The sequence below is a fragment of the Lutjanus erythropterus genome, chromosome 13 (assembly GCF_056507025.1).
Source record: "Lutjanus erythropterus isolate fLutEry1 chromosome 13, fLutEry1.hap2, whole genome shotgun sequence".
Classification (NCBI taxonomy): domain Eukaryota; kingdom Metazoa; phylum Chordata; class Actinopteri; order Lutjaniformes; family Lutjanidae; genus Lutjanus; species Lutjanus erythropterus.
The window spans coordinates 6,636,729-6,657,287 of NC_139329.1; the positions used below are offsets into that span (position 1 = coordinate 6,636,729).

At 39.2% G+C, this 20,559-nt stretch overlaps 1 protein-coding gene across 1 annotated transcript; it reads left to right on the forward strand.

Moving 5' to 3' along the window:
- On the forward strand, nucleotides 1-19,684 carry ano10b (anoctamin 10b). The gene is made up of 16 exons (XM_084734809.1): nucleotides 1-126; nucleotides 234-305; nucleotides 3,027-3,295; nucleotides 5,343-5,516; nucleotides 7,622-7,759; nucleotides 10,168-10,284; nucleotides 10,425-10,541; nucleotides 12,469-12,807; nucleotides 14,012-14,194; nucleotides 14,390-14,445; nucleotides 14,537-14,611; nucleotides 15,905-16,069; nucleotides 16,147-16,338; nucleotides 16,442-16,579; nucleotides 17,533-17,649; nucleotides 18,887-19,684. Exons 3-16 carry the CDS (start codon nucleotides 3,034-3,036, stop codon nucleotides 18,908-18,910), a joined length of 2,097 nt encoding a protein of 698 aa, XP_084590935.1. The 5' UTR covers nucleotides 1-126; nucleotides 234-305; nucleotides 3,027-3,033; the 3' UTR covers nucleotides 18,911-19,684.
- The last annotated feature ends 875 nt before the right edge of the window (nucleotides 19,685-20,559 follow it).

Below are 20,559 nucleotides of genomic sequence, written 5' to 3' on the forward strand. Positions count from 1 at the left end.
ACAACCCTCCACACCCTGCAGTCCCTGGAAGTTCCTCCGCATTCCTGCTATATACACTCACACACACACATACACACACACACATACATAGACAGAAAGCTGGGAGGGAACACACACCGAGGCTGGGTAAGTGTGTGCAGAGAGTGAGTGTTCTTCCTGATTTCTTTTCAGTAGAACTGAATTATGTCGTTGTCTTCATGTTTGTGTGTGTGTGTGTGTGTGTGTGTGTTCAGACAGGAGTTTGGAGGGGGTGTGGGCCTGCTGTAGGACCAGAGACCAGATCCTCATCATCAACGGTCTGACAGGTGTTGTATTTCCTGACTCATCCTCCCTTTCACTGTGTATGTCTGTCTGTTTCACTGTCACTGTCTGTTTAAACATAACTCAATCATAACTGCGGGGACGATACCACTTTCACTTCTGTGCACTGTTCATTTTGGCATCAATTTTTAATTTAGTTTTAGTCTTTCTTCTTTACTGAAAATTTTCAGTGAGTTTTAGCCACATTTTAGTCCTTTGTTTTTGCTTAGTTTTTGTCATGATTCTAGTCAGAGTTTTAGTGCTTACTTTAAATTTTTCACTTCATTCAAAACTGTTTATCCTTAACTGAACTTCCTCCATACACTGGATAGTGTGTCTCAGTAAATGACCTCTCAGTGTTACGTCTATTCCCAGTTGGTGTTACAACCCATGTAGGTTATAACAATGTCACATTAATTCACATAATCTATGATTGTACAGTAGACGTCCAATAGAGTTTTCCTTGTAGTGGACAAATAGGGGTATTGTGAGTCAAGGTTTGACAGATCCAGCATGAACAACTACTGATGTTCAAACAAAACTTGTTACTACCATCCCAGGTATCCCCTATCATATAAGAATCAATGAATCAATTTCTGGTTATCAGAGACTGATTATGTTTATTACCGGTTTAAGCTGACTTTTATATATATATATATAACTGAAGTCTTCTTCTAAATTCAGCGTCATGTGTCAGTCAGTTGAACTCTGTTTTAATAAATCAGCAGGAAAAGTGTGCAAACTGCACCGTTAAAGCAGACGAGCGTTATCTGGGAAACATGACGGTTATTCACTCCACATGGACTTAAAACTACGACTGAACTATGTCAAATGCTCGCTGAATGAGTAAGTGTCTGTCAATGAGTCGTAAAAAGTCATAGATTATCTTTTAGAAACTGTAGATGTTTTACTGTGAGCTTCAATTCCTTAAATTTAACATTATGTTAACGGAGCACGGCCACGCTTGTCTAAATCAGGACAGATACATATCTTACTTTCGGTTTGAATACAAGTGAAAATTGTCCACAGACAGGTCATCTGTCTTCTCTCGTGTTTTGCAAAAAAACAAGAAAGAGAATAAGGTGCAAAAAAGCACGTCAACGAAAACTTGTCAACCACTGGTTCTGTCCCTGTGTCTCTGTCAGTCTCTTCCTGTCTTCCATGAGTTTATTTGTATGTCTGAAGCTTCACGCTCAGTTTAGGATGCAGTTGAAACAGGAAGTTCTTCTATCTGCTGCTGCTGCAATGAAATAACCTCAGTTTCCTCCTGAGAAACTGAAACATTCAGTGTCAAGTACAGTCTGCAGAGTCCTGGACAACTAAAATATTGAATGTTCGGGCTCACATGCAAATCTAATAACTCCATAATCAGTCAAATGTATGTAATGTAAATGCAGTAATGAAAAATTTAAATCATAACTGCCAATTTTTAACTTCACTTACATATGTAAATAATGGATTATAAAAAGTAAGGCTGGAAGATAGGCTGGCAGTGGTTGATGTCACACGACAGTCTTCTTTAACAGGTAGATCAGTTCTTATCTCTGCTAACAAAACATTTTTTTTCATAGCTGCATGACTTTTTATCTGCTAAGAAAGGGATCAGTGAACAGTGAACTACACCCTGTCCTTCACAGGTGGAGTAACTGTGTCTTAAAGAGATAGTTCACCCCAAAATCAGAAATTCATGTTTTTACCCTGGCCTGTAGTGCTGTTTATCAGTTCAGATTTTTTTTTCCATGTGAGTTGCAGAGTTTTGGAGATATCAGCCGTAGAGATGCCTGCCTTCTCTCCATTATAATGTGACTGAAGGGCGCTCAGATTGTAGAAAAGTCATTACATTAGAAATCATACAGACTTCTTGTGAGCAGTTTCATGTAAGAGCTATTTTCTTTCTGCAATAGAATCTACTGGAACTGCTTTGTTTCTACTAGAAAGAAAGTAGTCCCTACATGAAACTGCTCACAACAAGGTCTGTGGATTATCTTGGACGACAGCGTCATGATTTCTGGAAAGAGACACTGGTTTTGAATTTTTCAATTGTATTATTTTGGTGCTTTGAGCACCACAAGTCGAGCACCATCTAGTTCCATAATCTTCCTGAAGTCCTGAACCTTTATTGTAGACACTAAAGCAGCCACAAGGAGCTTTCACTTTGTTTTGATTTTCGACAGAGGCAGTGGTGTTTTCACTGTCATAAAGATCTCAGTCTGGCTAGTGTGTGCATCTGTTTTCTAAGTAAGTTAAAGTAAAACCTTAGCTTGGAGACATGTTTGTGTGCACACTGTCTGAACTGGGTGTGTGACGTTGTGCACATATAAGTAAACAGCATGTCAGGGCTTTAGGAGACTTGGATGACAGCATGGAGGCATTTTGCGTGTTTTTTTCCGGGTTGTTTCACCATTCGCTTTAATTGTTTGGGAGATTCTGCAACTCTGTTTTCCAACTCTGTTTTTTAGACTAAAAAACTAAACCCGGCCTTGAATTGGCATGAGGGTGAGTAATGACTGAATTTTCTTTCTTTTTTTTTTTTTTTTTGCCTTAACTGTCCTTGAATGCCTGTGCAAAATAATCATTGAGACATTTTGATGTAGAAGAGAAAACCTCAGAGTTCTTTTTATAGTTTCCCCAAACCAAAGTTATTTGCCAAGCTCTGCTGCTGATGATGATAATGATGATAATGGAACTGTTTAAACTAAAACTGTGCTGTCAACATTTCTTCTCAGTCTCATCATGAGTAAGGCAGGTGGTGATGAAGGTGTCGATGGCAGCAACGGTGACACTGGCCTGCAGGTGGAGGATAAGTCTCAGGAGGCCAAGCCTCTGACCAAACTGAGCGCGGCCGCCATCGGACCGGGCTGGACTAAAGTGAGCTGCCCCTGCTGTGTGTCAGAGCGGGTTGAGCCGTTGGTCCTGGTGAAGCTCGGGGAGAAAGTTCGCCCCGAGACAAAACGGTGGCTCACCAGACTGATTGCAGCTCCTCAGAAAGATGGAGGTGAGGGCTTGAATAACCGATTCCCGTAGAGCTCTCTGGGCTGTCTGCACTGATCATAAAACAGAGGAAAAACATACAGATTAAACTTTTATGAGCCTTCCTCTCTCTCTTTATGGAAGTCTACTGAACAGGACAGTCAGTGCTTGGAAGGTCTTTAGCATTTAAACATTTGATTGCATTTGCATTTATTTGCTAGTTTCAATGTAGATTATATAGTTAAATGATTCCTATGAAAATGTAAGACAACATAAATAGTCAAACTACTTTATTTATGTGTGAATGGATAATTCAGTGTAGCCTAACAAGGAGGTAATAATCAGCAAGTAGGTGTGTTTTAAATGTCTGATGTTGATTATCCAGTTTTTACCATGGTTACAATGGTACCAATATGAAATGAAAACATTCACAGCTTTTTGGGTGAAAGTTTTGCACTCAAAAGTTATGAAGCAAGATCTTACTGTTGTCATGATGAGGAATAATTCTAGTCCCTTTTAAAGACAAGCGGTTAGTAACAGTATAAATTACAACAGGGTGAGGGCTGATTTGAACTTTTCCTTCAGTCTATTTGGAGAATTAAGGAATTTTAAAGAACGGGATGCAGCAGAGGACTGAGACATAAAGAAAAGCTTGTTTTCTCATGATAACGGGTTCATTTATCTTGTGAAAACAAAAGGCAGATTTCTCGAGATAACAAGATAATTTGTCACAAGAAAGTGCCTTGGTTGGTTTCTCAAGATCACGGGAGAATTATGAAGAACTCGAAAATGAGTATCTGGTTCATTTGATCACAGCTGACTTCAGGCTTCAAGATCCTGTCATGACTGCTGGAGAGGATTCATAACCGACACAATACAAGTTCTGCCTGTGTTAAACCTTGATTTAAGTACAGTATGATGCTACAGTCGTCAAAATGCCATCTATACATGCTGGGCTGATACTCCTGACCTGTGATGAACATCATGGGCCCTATTCTTTTTTAATGGTGCATGGTCTAAAGTGTATAAATGTTCATTTTTATGACCCACGGATTAACTGCAGTCTCCCAAAGGCATGTGTGTATATGCAGTGGCAGAAAGAGTACTGAAAATCTGTACTCAAGTACAAGTACTATTACAGTACTAAAATATTACTCAATTACAAAGTACTGGTGTTAGAAAAATACTTCAGTAAAAGTGCAAAGTATTTGTCGCAAAAACCTCTCAGAGTATTAGTTACTTTTTACCTGCTGTTGTCAGTCACCTCTCCAGACTAGGATTGAAAATTGTGTGCTTTTCTGAATCAATAGTTGAAAACACTAACAATTGATTAATCATGGATCATTTATAAGATACAAAACACGTTTAGTTCCTCATTTTCTTCTTTTTTTTTTTTTGCATTTTATGTCTAAGTTGGATCCATCAGACAAAATAATTTCTAGGCTATTGATTAAATAACCATTAATATCCTCAATCCAAATGTGTGCAGCATTTTGTTTTGCTTTTTGTTTGTGTGTCTTGTCTTGGCCTGTTTGTGATCACATCATCTTATTGGCTACTAAAGTGCAGATGAGAATTTTGGATATTAATTCCAAAAACTACTTAATTACAGTAATTTGATTATTTGTAATTAGTTACTTCTACCCATGTGTATATGTATGTTGGTGCATATTGCTACCTGAATAATGCACCCTTTAAAACTGCAGTGAAATACTGCAGAATTGACTGAAGATCAGGTTTTTTGTTGGTCAATGGTGCAATCGCTTTCTGCTGCATCAAGATAGCAATGTGCCAGAAATGCGCCTGACCACACCTCATATTCAGACCAACATGACCATGAGCACACAGATGGACACAAGTACATTTGCTACCTACACAATGTGGGTGCCGGGTGTGAAAATGACAACTGCGTTGGTTAGAAATACAAGTTGCACTGCACTGTGTGCCGCTTTGCACACAACTTTTCTTTCATCATCATTTATTTGCTGATGACACTCAAAATTATTTTTGCAAGGTCTGTCTTCACAGCTCGCTGTTAAGAACGCTCTCTTTGCTCCACTGTCTCATGCCAGGTGCTGCATTACTAGCCCACCCGGGCGAGGACGCCAGTGGTGACATCATCATGGTCTCTGCCCCACGCTGTACATTACTCAGAGCCACTGAAGAGTTGGGACTATGTAAGACTTACAGCAACGGAGACATGGAAGCCTTCTCCTACAACGACAGAGACAACTTTAAGGATTCAGGTACAGCAGTGGCGCCTCAAATGTCTCTGTGAAACCATAATATGAGAGACGGTGTGTATTTACTTCTTCATAACAGCATAGCGAGAATCAAAACTGTATCATCTTATTTAAGGGGCACCAGAGAAACTTTACTGTCTCGGTGTTCATTTTACTTTTCTTTGCTCCAGTTCCAGCCTGTTTAAAGGCCTGTACCTAATTGGGATGAAACTCACTCTATCAGTCAGTAAACCTGTCGTCTGACTGAACATGTTTGAATAGAACCCGTGGCTGCTGCTGAGGACTGTGTGCCTGAGTCACATGCTCTATTAACTGAACCACCAAAGCACCCAACTGCTGTCTACATTTAAGAGCTCTCAAAGAAGTATCCAGTTATAAGCATCATTTAGCAAATCGCTGCATGTTATAAGGAGGCCTGTGAGTGTGCTTGTCACCTTAGATGACCTGCTGTGGCTCATAAGTGTGTAATGTCCACACAGAGACAGCCCTACTTTACAACTTTATATAGTGAGTTTGCAGAAATTTTGTGAAGAGAAGGAAAGAATAATCAGAAGGCACCAGGGATTTTGTTTTCTCTTGTTCAGACAGACAGCGCATCTGTCACCCAACTTTTTCATGTGTGTGACATACAGTTGTATTACTGTGATCGCTTCACACACTTTTTAATCAAAGCACACAGAGTAGAATACAAGCACAACAGTTGTAAGATGGATTTATTAACAGCTTTTAAAATTGTGTTTAAGTCACATCTTCTATCATAAAATCCTGTGGTTGGTTCATTTGCTTTCACATCATCCGCACCAGCGTCTGTTTGGAACTCCACCGAGACCCATCTTTTCAAGCCGACCTGGTCCAGTTCTTTGGTTTGGACCAGGGTTCGATTCTCACATCAGTCTAACTGAACAGTCCATTTTAACTGGAGTGATACTGGACTGACTGTATGCCACACAGTTTGAGAACGGCTGCTGTAAAGATTATCGTTTGATTTTGTTCCTCTGGTCTAACAGTAGAATCCTGTTGCAAAACCATAAAGGCTTTCGTCAGGTGTACACAGTACAAAGTTCAGTTCATTGTGTTTTTCCAGTCTGTGTTCAAAACACATTGCATCTATCCAGTGACAACCTTGTAAATCTAAATTTTAAACTGAAGGATTAGGTTTTCCTATATAGACTGAGAATAAAAAAAGAGTGCGCTCAGTAAATTGCAGACCTCTGCCAGGCGACAGATGGTGAAGCACCCACTGCAATGTTACCACTAAATGAGACAATAAGTCCAAACATAGTTATTTATTTAGAATATTTTGTTATTCATCTAGATCCTTGCAAGCAACCAAGGGGTTCAATTTTTTTTCCACTCCATTGTTAATTATTTACATACACATAAGCTTGTGTACACATATGCACAGCTCAAGGACACCAGGACAGTCTGGACAATGCCCAGGAGCTGAACTAGAACCTCTCCAGCTACCAGTCCAACCGCTACTTTTTTTTTAATATCTGGTGATAAGTGGTGCCTCCTTCTGACTTAAAACCTCAGGCTACATGTTACAACAGCAGTGTCCATCTGACTACAAACTTATTTATACCCATTAGCCTCACTCTCTCCCTCTCTCTCCTCACTGACAAGATGTTGTCCTCTCAATTAACATTTTAGCATGTTTTTAACCACGATGGTGTTGTTCCTCTCTACCTCAGTGGACTGAGGACTGTGGACTATTGGAAGGATTGCAATGAAATTTGGTACAAGCATTCATGATTTCACAGAATAAACTGTTCTAACTTTGTTGACCCCCTGACATTTCCTTCTGTGCCATCATCTGGTAAAATTTGAATTTGTCCTCATCCGTACTTCAGTTTTTTACCAAATACCTCCAAAGCTAATGACATGCTACTTAATGCTAATTAGCCAGTGTTAGCATGCTAAAAGTAGATGATACAGTAACAGGTGGCATGTATAATACATGCATGTTTATGTCATTATGAGCATGTTAACACTGTAAGAGCTGCTAGACTGTAGACTCAAAACTGTATTTTTCATTCCTGTGTGTGTTGGTGTTCATGCATCACATGTTATATCCATGTATCTGTGTGTGTTCATGTGTGTGACAGACAACATGGAGGTGTTCCTGACCCTGGCCGAGCGGCAGTACATAGTCAAGTATGAGCTGGACGGTCTGCGGGCTCAGAGGGACCTGAGAATACCCGGCCTGTCTGACAGCTACACACTGCAGAACCGAGACAACATCTGTGAGTGTTCTCCTCTCACTATGTCTTCATGCACACAGATAAATACTTTAATGCTGCAGCATCGTGGAGAAAACTTACCAGATTTTCCAATTTCCATTTGTTATTTAATTTAATTATTTCAATGAATGCCTTGGGGCGAAGATAGAAACCCACACATACAAACAATACAAACACTGCAAAAATAGTCTATTTGTTTTAACTTAAAAAAGAGCAGGAGTCACACCTGCCTTAAAATTTTAAATTGGCTGAATAAGGTAATTTTGTAATTATTCAAAGCAAATAAACTTTTCTAGTGAAATAAATGTATTATTAATTCAGCTGTACTTGAGAAAACATGTTTAATGAGGCTAAGATATTAAGTTGAAGCAACATCTGTTCAGTCACACTGATGAACATTACAAATTTGATTTCTTTTTGTATTTTCTCAGTTTAAAAAGTCAGTTTATCATTTCACACAAAGAACTCAAAGCTGCAGCTGCTCCTGTTGTTTGTTCCAGCTTCAACACAAAGACGACACATGAAACTGGTCCCTGAGAATTTATTACATTTTAAGAATTCTAGATGAACTACATCATGGTTCACAGTGCTTTCATTATTGTGAAAACAAGCAACCGTGACTTACCTTGAAGTGCATTAAAGACACATAATAAATTTTCATCATATACAGTACGTTTTCTTCAAACTATGAAAAAGAAGGGCCTCAGAAGAGTTTAAACTCTCACACAATGCATGCTGGGAAGTTTGCTAATATGCTGATAATTTAATGAGTTGATTGAACTCTGTACAGTACATTGAGCCAACTCATCATTTCAAGTCAAAAGATCTAAGTTAGAAAAACTCAGGTTTATAAGTTCTCAAGTGTCCTGAAAATAAATATTAGAAAGTTTAGGTTTAATTCACTTGAATAAATAAAATTTGTATATTTATGTTAAATTGATGGGAAAAGATCAGTTTGTTGCACTAAATTATGTATGATTTTACCGTTTAAAGTGTTGAAAGTAATCTAATCAACAATTAGAGAGGTGTTTTTGGATATATTGACAACCATGTTGTAAATATTAGTAATTGCCTGTTGACAACACATCCAGTGTGTTTGTGTATGTGTCTTTGTTTTGCTGACCTCAGCTGCTCTTCAATCCTCACATTCAAGAAATTGCTTCAGTCAGCATCAGCATCAGTGTATGTGGTGTGTGTGTGTGTGTGTGTGTGTGTGTGTGTGTGTGTGTGTGTGTAACTGTACATGTGTGGAGCTGACTTGGGTTGAACAAGGGGCCTGTATAATGTTAAATGGTGGGATCTGGTGAGGAACAGGGATTAATGGCATATTTTTCCTGAAAATGACACATTTTCTATCCCGGGAACAGGAGCTATCTCAATGAATGTGTGTTCCAAACCTGAGCACTTTAGTCTATTATCTGGTGGTAATAATAATAATTATTGAGGCAGAAGAACATCAATTCAACATTAATCAACATTATGATGAACAACTGGCGCATGTAGCTTGACCTTCACTGCTGCGAAGATGACATGCTGACATGAAGTTTATTGCCTGTGATACGTTGCTGTCTAACAGAACAGCCTCATGGAAGTGATATTTTACAATTTGTAATATTTTAAATCTACAAAATTTGTCAAAACAAACACCAAATTGTTTTAACAATTTGTTAAATCAATTTGGTGTTTTCAAAGTTATGCTTTTGAGCTGAGACATATTTCATATTCTGTTTGTGTTCAGAGGCTGCTGCTGAGCGCAACAGACGGCTCGCACCGTGTGCACTGCAGTGTTCAGTATAGTCGGTTTAGTTAATGATCATTCAAAGTTAAAAAGAAATACTCTAAAAAACAACCAACACTCACTTGATTTGAGGGTTTGGATGGATACCCAGTCCAGAGCATTTTATCCCTCCAGCGCGGCACACAGTTTGCATCATTATTGTTTAATCTTTTGAAGTATTCCCACACACAGCTGGTGGCAGACATCGTGTTGTGTGTATTAATGATCAGAGGTGTTTGAATTCATGCCGCTTTGTGCTTGTTAACCAGTTAATTAAAGTACTTGGTGTGCTCAACTGGTAACACATAAGAACAACAAAACACACCCTACACCTCATCATGCAGCCTAAATTAAATATCAAGAATACTACAGCACATGCTATACTTGGCATGTCTATGGCAGTTTTACAGCTGCATGTTTTTTTCCTGCTTTGCCTCAAGACTGGGGCGTCGCTGCACCTCCAACTTCAACATCAACTTTGAGGGGGCTTTGGGTTTTATGTAGATGGTGCCTATGTGTGTATTAGTTGTTGCTAACTCGGAAAACTGTCCCTTTTTCACCCATGTTCCCAACTGACTCTGGGTTTGATTGTTGCTTTGAAGTCACGGTTGTGTAAAACTGGATGTCGTTGCAGGGCAGAAGCTCACGTCAGCTGGTGTTATCGTCAACACTTTTCCCCTCCACAACTCTGGCAAACTCAAGGATCTCAGTGAAGCCTGGTACTCTGGGAATCAGCTGGCTCAGCCACTGGGTGGGTTCAAACACAACATCACATGCCTGCTTGTACTCACACACACACATGCAGAAACTGATGCAAACATGGCCTACAAGCTGGGAGGAGTTAGAATTCAGTTGTGTGTGTGTGACACCTCTGTCTGCTGCTTTATCTAGATTCAGTCAATGGGTATTTCGGAAGCTCTGTGGCTTTCTACTTCAGCTTCCTTGATTTCTACACCTGGTCTCTGCTCCCGCCAGCGATACTGGGCCTGTCCATCACATACTTCTCAGGTAGGTCTGTGGATTCATCATTTATCTTTGATTCAGCACAAGGTTTTGCAAACTACTAGAGTACCTTAAAGGGACAGTTCATCCAAAACTGAAAATTCACTCATTATCTACTCACCCTCATGCCGACTGAAGGTCAGGTTTAGATTTTAGTCCACAAAGCACTGCTGGAGTTTCACTTGCATGCACACGGTCACACAACACACACCCAGTTCAGATGGTGTGCACATGCACGTGAACGTGGCTCCAAGTTGATGATCTGCAGTGAAGATTCAGGCTACAAACATGGTGTAAATGACGTCTTTCAGGTCAACTTGGCATGTTGGGGCTTTAGGAGACTTGGATTACACAGTATGGAGGCATTTATTGTTTTTAATCTGTTATTTTTTACATTTGAAAACTGGTCACCATTCACTTGCATTTTTTGGGAGATTCTGCAAACACTGTTTTCCTGTGAAACTCTACTAGTGTTTTGTGGACTAAAAAACTAAACCCGACCTTCAATCGACATGAGGGTGAATAGATAATGACTGAATTGAAATGACTGAATGCCAATCCTGAGGGAAAAAATGCATACTATGTGCAAAAAAAAGAAAATAAAAAGAAAGATATACTTAGATTTTGTCTTCTTGTACGGTTGCCATGGCTGCAACCTTCAGACTTCCCTGCACATTTTCTTCCTGACTGTAGATGAATTCTCAAATTGACCATCATAATGTTATACTGGAAAATATAACTTAATCAGGGGTGTAGTAAGTATCAGAATCATTTCAAAGAAGTGGATGAGTGTACTGTGCCTGGGTTTACTCTCCTCTGCACCCTTGAACTAAGTAGTGCTAAAATATATTGGTAATAAGGTGGACTAAATTATGTCCAACAACATAAATATACTAAGATAGTATTCAGTCTAGTTTGTCTAATTTTCCAATAAAACTAGCCTATGTTTTGCCACGAAGTACAAGTTTTTTATGTACTCAGTCATGGACTGAAATGGTCACAGAGCTCATCCAGAAGGCTCACAGAAGTGTGCACTGCTGCATCATGTAAAACCACACCTGTCGGGTGTTTTCAGGGAGTCCTGATAATATGAGCTGATAGCTTTTAGCATATTAGCATGTTAACATAAAAACTGTCAGCATGCTGGTTTCTACAGGCGGGACCAAGCAATTGTTATGCAAGTCACATGTAAGTCCCAAGTCCAAGTTCCAAGCAAAGACATGTCTCAAGTCAAGTCTTGACTTTGTGCAATTTTAAGTGTTGGGAGCTTTGGTTTTTTTTTCAGTAACATAACATTACTTCTTCATAGCTCTCTCCTGCAACTTGACAGGATGCTGTCCGATTGTGTCAAACAAAGTGGATCTTGGGAATTAAGTTTTGCCTTGCTGAGAATGAATTGCATTTAAGTTTGTTAATTTAGAAGATGAAGGGAAACAAATGACTGGCATATTTTAAATAACAGTTTTGAATCTTTGGTCTTGGAACTAGGTAGCAAGTAGCTGATTTTCAAGTCAGAAGACTCAAGTCCAAGTGAAGTTGCAAGTAATTGGTATTCAAGCACAGTAGAAGTTGGTCTTTTTTGATTTTGTCAAGTTGAATTAAAGTCTGATTTGAGTCCAAGTCATGTGATTCGAATCCTCTGCTAATTTCTAACTTTGAGAATATACACAGCAAGGGTCTGACCAGTGTGAGCTTGAAAACAGCTCCAGCTCCAGCACACCACACTTTATTCACAATATGTTGTCAGTTATCTTACCTCATCTGAGTTGTGTCTGAAGTTGATTTTGGTTTCCCCACATGCTGAATACACCTTTGATAATATGTCAATATGTATCAAGTATACAACAATATTACCATTACATTTTAAAAATACTTTGCACTGCACTCAGAGCAGCTGTGAGCAGAAAAACGAAGCTCTTGTTGCCCATCACAGGTGAGGTTCAGAGGGAGATGGAGGAGTCGGTCTCAGGCTCGCCGGTCACAAGTGTTGAAGACGACTCAGAACAAGCTGTCAGCGGTCACATGATCCAGGCGGTGTTCAGCATGATCTGGTCCACGGTGGTTATGGAGCTGTGGAAGCGTCGGAGCTCCTCCCTGTCCTACCGCTGGGGGACCCTGCACCTCGCCGAGCGCTTTGCGGAGCCCCGGCCTGGTTTCCACGGCGACATTGGGGTCAACCCTGTGACGGGTCGTGTGGAGCCGCTCTTTCCTGAGTGGCAGAGGGACCTGCGCATGGCACTGGTGTCAGTCCCAGTAGTGGGACTGTTTCTAGGTAGATGTTTTTTTTTGGAATATCTTTTAATTTTCTTTCAACAGTTACAGTCGAACTGTACAGACGCATGTTCAAAAACACAACAAGGTCATTAATGTCTTTAGGAGGCAGTCTGTGAGTTTCATCCACTCAGTGTCCAAACATAGTTCCACTAAATAAGACTGAATAATAATAATTTAGATCCATAAGGCCAGAGAAAACTGATAATTATATTATATGTATATATAATAATATATATACATCAGTAGTGGACAGTAACAAAGTACACTTACTTGAATACTTCCAAGTCAAGTCAACTACAACTTTCACTTGTATTTGAGCAATATTTGACCAGGAGTATCTATACTTTGACTCAAGTACTGGGGTTAAGTACTTTGTCCACCACTGATATACATATATAAGAAAATAAATAACTAAATAACTAAAAATAACAAAGAATATTAATAATATAAGTATAAAAGTAAAACAAACCCAAATACACACACGTGTGTGAGAGTGTATATATATATATATATACATATATATACACATATAATAAAAATGTATACATTTAAAAAAGAAAAAACAAAAGCCCACAAGTTGTTACACTTTCATTTAGCTCATCAATCAATCAAAACATAAGTAAATAAATAAGTTTGAGACAATATGAAGTATGATGGTTTTAAGGGCAATTCTATATCCATACATTTTTTAAAATTTCTTTTTGTATATTTTGTTAATATTCCAGACGTTTTAGGCAGTCCCAGAAAATGTGTGTGTGATCACTCTTGATGTGACAAGAGTTTGTCAGGACTCACACTGATTTTCTAGTTGAATTCCTTCCAAGTGGAGCAATTTATTATTTTATGTCTCTCTCTGCATAATAGTTCCCAATTTCTATCTGAAATTATAGTGTTCATCACCAATTCTCATTTTCCTTCATGTCCAAGCTCTTATCCATTAAGACTTTGACTTTTAAATTTGAGTCGAATTAATGTATTGGTAATTTGGCACCCAAGTAAAAGAAGGTGCATATTTCCAAAGGTCTGCTGACTGATAAACATCAACTAAATGTCAAATGAGGATGAAGTGATACAGAAGTGTGTGAAACACGTGAAAGCGCTTAGATGCAGAAAAGTACGCCCTGCTCTTTAAAATTGCAAAACCCTCTCCTCAGCCTTCATTTCATCCTTGTGTCTCTGTCCCGTCACGTCTCCTCCTGCAGGGTTGGTGGTTCTGGGAATGCTGGGTTTCTACTGGGGGGAGGCCCAGGTGCAAGAGCTACACAAAGACTGGGACTCCCTGCTGTCTCAGACTTTGCTCTACATGCCCTCAGTGCTTCACATTGTCTACACAAACGTGCTAGCAACTGTTTACAAGACAGTGGCACAGTCTCTGACTGAATACGGTGAGTGACACAGAGGGGATGCCATGAGGAAAATAAAAAGTCATTCATGAATACATTTATGAGCACTGAATTTTTTCAAAGACGTAGTCAGGTGAGGAAAGTAACTGTGGGAGGGAGACAGAAACAAAAAAGTGTATGGAAAACAGTCAGTAGTGCTGTTCTTAATGTTTTAATTTACCTCGTATTTCCTTTCAGAGAACCACAGAGAGGAGTCTGCCTTTCAGAACCACCTGACAGCCAAAGTCTTGGTGGTGAGTTCCTCCTCTCATCTCCAACCGTCAGCTCTTACATCCTCTTTACCCAACAGGCTCTTTTACCTCGCTCTTTTCTCTCATCCCACAGTTCACCTTCTTTAACTACTTTGCAGTGCTCTTCCACATTGCCTTCTTTAAGCAGGATGTGCCTTTGCTTCGTAAGGTAAGAGTTCAACAAATCTCAGGCTGGTCTCAAGCAGGTACACTTGCATGGACTGGTTAGTGGACTGGTATAAATCAGAAACCAAGATATCCTCATCTTTATACATAATGCCAAGATGCGAAAATACTAGGTCCTACAATTCCCATAATGCAACTGGGCATCACCTCTCATTAGATCCTCCCTGCCTATGTCTTTCAAACCCTACCCACCCAGTAGTACAATGTAACACAATCTTTTAAAGAACAAAGAAGATTTCTAAACACAGGGTGAGATATTTTCTCAGATTTGACAATGTCCATCTAGAGCTACAGAGGACATTATACAACTGTTCTGAGAACATCATATCGTATTACAGAGACTGGAACATTTAATTCTCCTCAAAGGAACCACACTAATCTGAATTAAGTCCTATTTTTCAGATCGATCTCAGTTTGTAAATGTTAACAATCAATCATTCACGCACGCCAAAGTTAGTCACAGAGTTCAACAAGGTTCTGTGCTTGGACCAATTTTGTTCACCTTATATGTGCGACCTTTGAGCAGTATTATTAGGAAACATCGTATAAAATGTCCATCACTATGCAGATGATACCCAATTATATCCATCAATCAAGCCAGACAAAACTAATCAGTTAGCTAACCTTCAAGCTGCCTTGAGGACATAAAAACTTGTCTGACCTGCAATTTTCTTCCGTTAAACTCAGACAAAAATGAAGTGAGAGTGCTTTCTCCTGGTGGGAACTGCTGAGTCTCTGTAAATTATATCATTAAGAGAACAGTCTAGACCTGATCTATATGAAAGTGCCCTGAGAGTGCCTTCACTGTAAAAAAAAAACAAAGTCGAGGCAAATTAAAATTTCAAGGCAATGCACGGCAAATCTGTCTTGAATCTGTAGTCGAGATAATTTACTTTTCTCCTTCAGATCAACTTGAACTTTTAGGCACAAAAAACCCAAACAAAAATTGGTCACAGTGACCTACAAACTTGACTGTCGTTTTTTTGTGCCTGAAACATTAATTAGTTTTAACTGAAAATCTTAAAATGTCTTGTCTTTTCACTTTCTCTACTTTCTTTTAAATAGAATGTTTCGAGTTTATAAAGTTGAAAGCTTTAACTTTATTTAAAGAAGAAAAGTAAATCATCTCATCTTTTCTCAACTTTTTTGTTTTTACAGAGTAGGATCTTTCCAGAATTAATGTTAAGTTGAGGGGAAAAAAAGTCAGTAAACAATTTTTAAGGTCTACCTGAGCGAAAATAAATTCACATACTGTATTCTGTTTGTCTGTCTAAAGCGTCTAGCGTCTTTGCTGATAGTGACCCAGCTGGTGAACCAGGTGACAGAGGTGGTCATACCCTTCCTGGTGGACCGGTTCATCAGCGCCCCCCATAGGACAGAGAATGAAGACGATCCAGAGGAGGACAAATTTAGGAACCAGAGCACCCTGCCTGCTTTCCCTGTGAGTGTGCAAAATACAGAAGAATAAATAATGATTCACTGCATCAGTGTGTGACACAGCGTCTTGTCTTGTCACAGGGCTTGTTTGCAGAATACATCGAGCTCCTGGTGCAGTTTGGGTATTTGAGTCTTTTTTCCTGCGTGTATCCTCTGACGGCCGTCCTGCTGCTCATCAATAACTTGACGGAGATCCGATCGGACGCCTACAAGATCTGCAAACTCTTCCGCAAACCCTTCTCCGCCCCTGTGGCAAACATGGGCGTGTGGCAGGTCAGCAGAAAAAACACAACGCACAACACAAATGAGACTCAGCAGGCATGTGACGCTCAGCCGGTTATGAGTGAACACTTCATGTCATTGTCTTGTGTTTCAGATCGCTTTCGAGGTCCTGAGTTTTGTCTCCGTCGTGTCCAACTGCTGGCTGCTGCTGCTGTCACCACAGTTGCAAGAGCTGTTTCAGGAGGGCGGGATGAGCAGCACGAACATTCTGCTGCTGGCTGTCTTGGTGGAGGTAAGAAAGAGGATGGACAAATCATAAGGGACAGTCACATTAAAGGGATAGTTCAGATTATTTGTTGCAGGGTGTTATGAAGAACTTATCCATAGTCAGTGTATTACCTACAATAGGAGCTAGTCGACACGCTCCGGTTTGGAGAAGCAGCAGGAGTACAAACAGAGAAGTAAAGCAAGGTAGTCCTGTGGACAGGGTCAGCAGCAAGGTATTTAACATCTTGAAACAGGTCTACCTAAAAAAAATCAGTGTCATGTTTAATTGTACACTATTTTAGAATATATTCACCCCTTTAATTTGCCGTCCGACAGCCTTTTCAGACAGGAAAACGCCATTATATACGCCAAAAATGTCTTTCTCCAAACCAACCAAATTCCACAGGCGAAATCAGTCATTTTACCTTGCTGAACACAGGAGTTTCTATACTACAGCTGTCTCAGTTGCTTCATTTCTTTGTGTTATTATTTGAGTTTAGTGAATCCGAACTAAACTTTTAATATACTGAGATCATACAATAACACAAACAAACTTACAAATCAAGGCAGCGGTAGAGCAGCAACATCCATTTTCTTGTGGTAAAATTGCTGGTTTTCTCTATGGAGTTTAGTTACTTTTGGGGAGAGCGATATTTGGCTCATATAATGGTGGTTTCCTGTCAGAAAAGGCAAAGAAAAGCAGTGTAATTATTCTAAATATAGTGTACACTTTAACTGACTAAAATACCTTTTGTTGCTGACGCCGTCCACAGCAGTACATTACTTAGCTTCCATGCTGGCACTCCTCTCTGCTTCTTCAAACTGAGAGTGTGCCAACCACCATCTACTGTAGGTAAAACACTGACGATGGATAAGTAGCTCACACAACCCCACTTCAAATAATCTAAACCATCCCTTTAAAAATAATAAAATCTGTGTGTGTCCCCCTGACATTTTTATACCTGTGTGTTTTTGCAGCACGTCCTGATCTTAATTAAACTGGTTTTGGCGGTACTGATCCCAGATGAACCAGACTGGATCCGAAAAAAGAGAGAGCATATTGAGTACACATCCATGCAGGCCTTAAGGCAGCAGGTTAACCTCCATACATTTAATTATTTACTAGAAAGAAAACTGCTAGAAAAGAAAATTATGGTGATCCATTTTCTTTCTTTTTTATTGTAGTTGTAGTGGCTATCTTTAGTCTGCATATTTCTAAAACTTCTTAACGTCTACTTACTTCTTCATATGACCACATTTATGGACGACGTAGACGACATGAGACTGATTTACGTGTTGAGTCGGCTCGGTGGCAATGCCAACGGTAAAACAACCGTGTTGCTCTGCCGTCACTCTTCTATTCACTTAACAGAACCTTTCGCAATAAAATTCCACTTCCTGTTAAGTTGTTACAAGTCAACGGAAACTGCAAAGAATGACCAAATAAAGTTCAGCGGTCAAAACAAACAGGAATAAAGTCATTCAAAAATATTCAACAATATTCTTTCACTGTGCTCAACAATTAATACAATTTAACAGTAAATAAACTTACAAAAAATGGTGCTTACAGTAGTAATACTTATTTCTGCCACGAGAAGTTGATGTGCACTACAACCCCAGGTTCTAAATAGGGCTAAAAACATTTGTATTTTCTTCCAAGAGAATGAATTTCTCCATGCACTCTAAACACAACGCACAAGTTATGTAACATTTAGGTTATGATTTTCTTTTAAATAAAAATGCATTTAATTGTTGTTAATCTGCTGTTAGCATGCTGTTCTCCCTTAAAAAACTGCTGTTAGCCTGGTAGCTAATAAATTAATCATGGCTAACCAACAGCTAAAACCTTGGTTAAGTTGACTGTGTATTAATTTCTGTATTGTAGGTATACAACACCCCTTATGAGTGGAATATTTGGACACTGTCTCAGGGAATATGATAATTTTGTAAATGAATATGGTTATTATTATATATTATTGTGGTCATTTTATGATATATAAAGACATGACAGATTTGTTACATAACTTGCCAACACACAATAGTATAAATTGTGTTTAGTTAAAGTTAAAACTCAACTGGAAGAAAACATGAATTCTTTTGGTCATATTTAGAATGCTTCAGCCCCTTGTGGCGGCAATGGGTTTTACAACAGCAAATGATCTGACAAAAAACTTTTTTTTTCACCTGTTTCAATTTCATTCCAATGAAACTCAGAAGAGAAAACTATTCTGATCAGTCTTATAAAATGGATCACCTTTGTTTTTCTCACTTGCCTCTCAGGTCTTCTGTATGTTCTTCATCTGTGTGACAACTTTCCCTCCGTCTCTTCCAGAAGCTGCACTCTGAAGAGTCCTGATCGCGTTTCAAAGTGTCGGGCTGGTGCTTTGTGTTAGTCTTGTGCTGAACGGCTACAACCAGAAGATACATTACCAACCTCAGTGTTGTGTGGGCCCCAGACAGGACAGACGTCTCCTGCAGGGACCACAGTGCATACTGCTGTGCCCCTTAATGCTCCTGCTGTATACTTTAAAGTGTTTCTGCTCCTCTCACTAACTAACACGGTGCTTCTGCAATGTAATGAAATGCACACTCATATTACATGTACACTGCAAGTGCAATTAGAACAGCAGCTAAAAAGTATTTTTTTTCTGTCAAATATGAGACAGCTGGAATGTATTGGTTATGTGTGCAGATGTTCTAGAGGAGGAGGATGTTTGCAGGGTTTATTCAGATATAATAAGGCTGTGGTAAAGCTAATATGGTCTCAGAATGTACAGTCAATATTTACAGTAATAAGGGACGGACAGGACAGAATAATTGATGTCACTGGGCGGGGCCAAAGACTTGAGGACTCTTTCAGGAGTGTATTTGCTCAGTGCTATCAGTGATAAGCTTCAGGAGGACGGTACAGAGGTGGGAAGTAACTAAGTACATTTTTCAGGTATCTGTACTTGAGTATTTATTTTTCCAACTTTTTACTTTTACTCCCTATATTTTAATACAAATATCTGTCCTTCCTACTCCTTAAAACAGGCTTGTTACTTTAGTTTTAATGCTTTTGAAGGGAATTATTGATTATTTTTATTTTGCATTGTTGTGTGGTGCCTTCCCAGCACCAAGACCGATTTCAACCTAAATGGATGGGGTTAAAACTCAAGAAAAGACAATTTCTTGACATATCCATCAGTATATATGATACACGGCAAACATAACAAAAAAAAGATGTAACACGGCTGAAAAGACGTGACATGACAAAAAACAATGTAAAAAAAAATCTAACAAGTAAAAGACGTGACAGGACGAAAAAGAAGTAACAAGACAAAAAAGATGTAAAAGATGTAAGAAGATGAAAAGGACATAACAAGACCAAAAACCATGAATTATCTGTAATCCTGACAGAAAAACAAACCATCCAAACCAAAACCATAACCTTCTTGGCAGAGATAATTATCCCCACAGCTACAGTATTGACACCGCAGTTCTGCTCAGCTCAACAGAGCGTTTTAGCGTCTTTTAGCTAATTTCCAACCCACAACTTTACTGTTCTGATCGACTCTCCCTGCTTTTATCAACCTGTATTCAGTTGTTTTCACTACAAAAAAAAAAAAAAAAAAAAAAAAAACATAACAAAACTAACTGTACACTAGCTGCTCAGCACCAGGCAGACAGAGTTAAGAGACACATTAGCATCTGGTGAACACAGTGCAGCATTTAGCAGCTCAACAACCACATATTTCTTATATTATTGGACTTGTCAGGTGGCCAGAATCACTACTCCAAATGAATGCTTTTAGATTGATCATGCTGGGTGTGTAATTAACGTTTGCTACAACTAGCTATATCAGCTTTAAAAGAGGATAATTCTGCGTATTAACTCTGTATTTACAGCTTGTTGTGCTGCGCCTAAGTGGCCAGAAATCTGTTATTGCAGCTTTAAGTTCAGAAAAATATGAATTTTGTCAGTGGCTCCATCAAATGGAGAAAAACGGCTTGGATTGCAATCCC

Excerpts from the sequence above, each read along its gene's own strand:
- ano10b (XM_084734809.1), top strand. The coding sequence starts at position 3,034 with ATGAGTAAGGCAGGTGGTGATGAAGGTGTCGATGGCAGCAACGGTGAC. Across the intron at positions 10,542-12,468 it reads GTCCATCACATACTTCTCAG|GTGAGGTTCAGAGGGAGATG; the intron begins GTAGGTCTGTGG and ends TGCCCATCACAG. Across the intron at positions 16,070-16,146 it reads GCACCCTGCCTGCTTTCCCT|GGCTTGTTTGCAGAATACAT; the intron begins GTGAGTGTGCAA and ends GTCTTGTCACAG.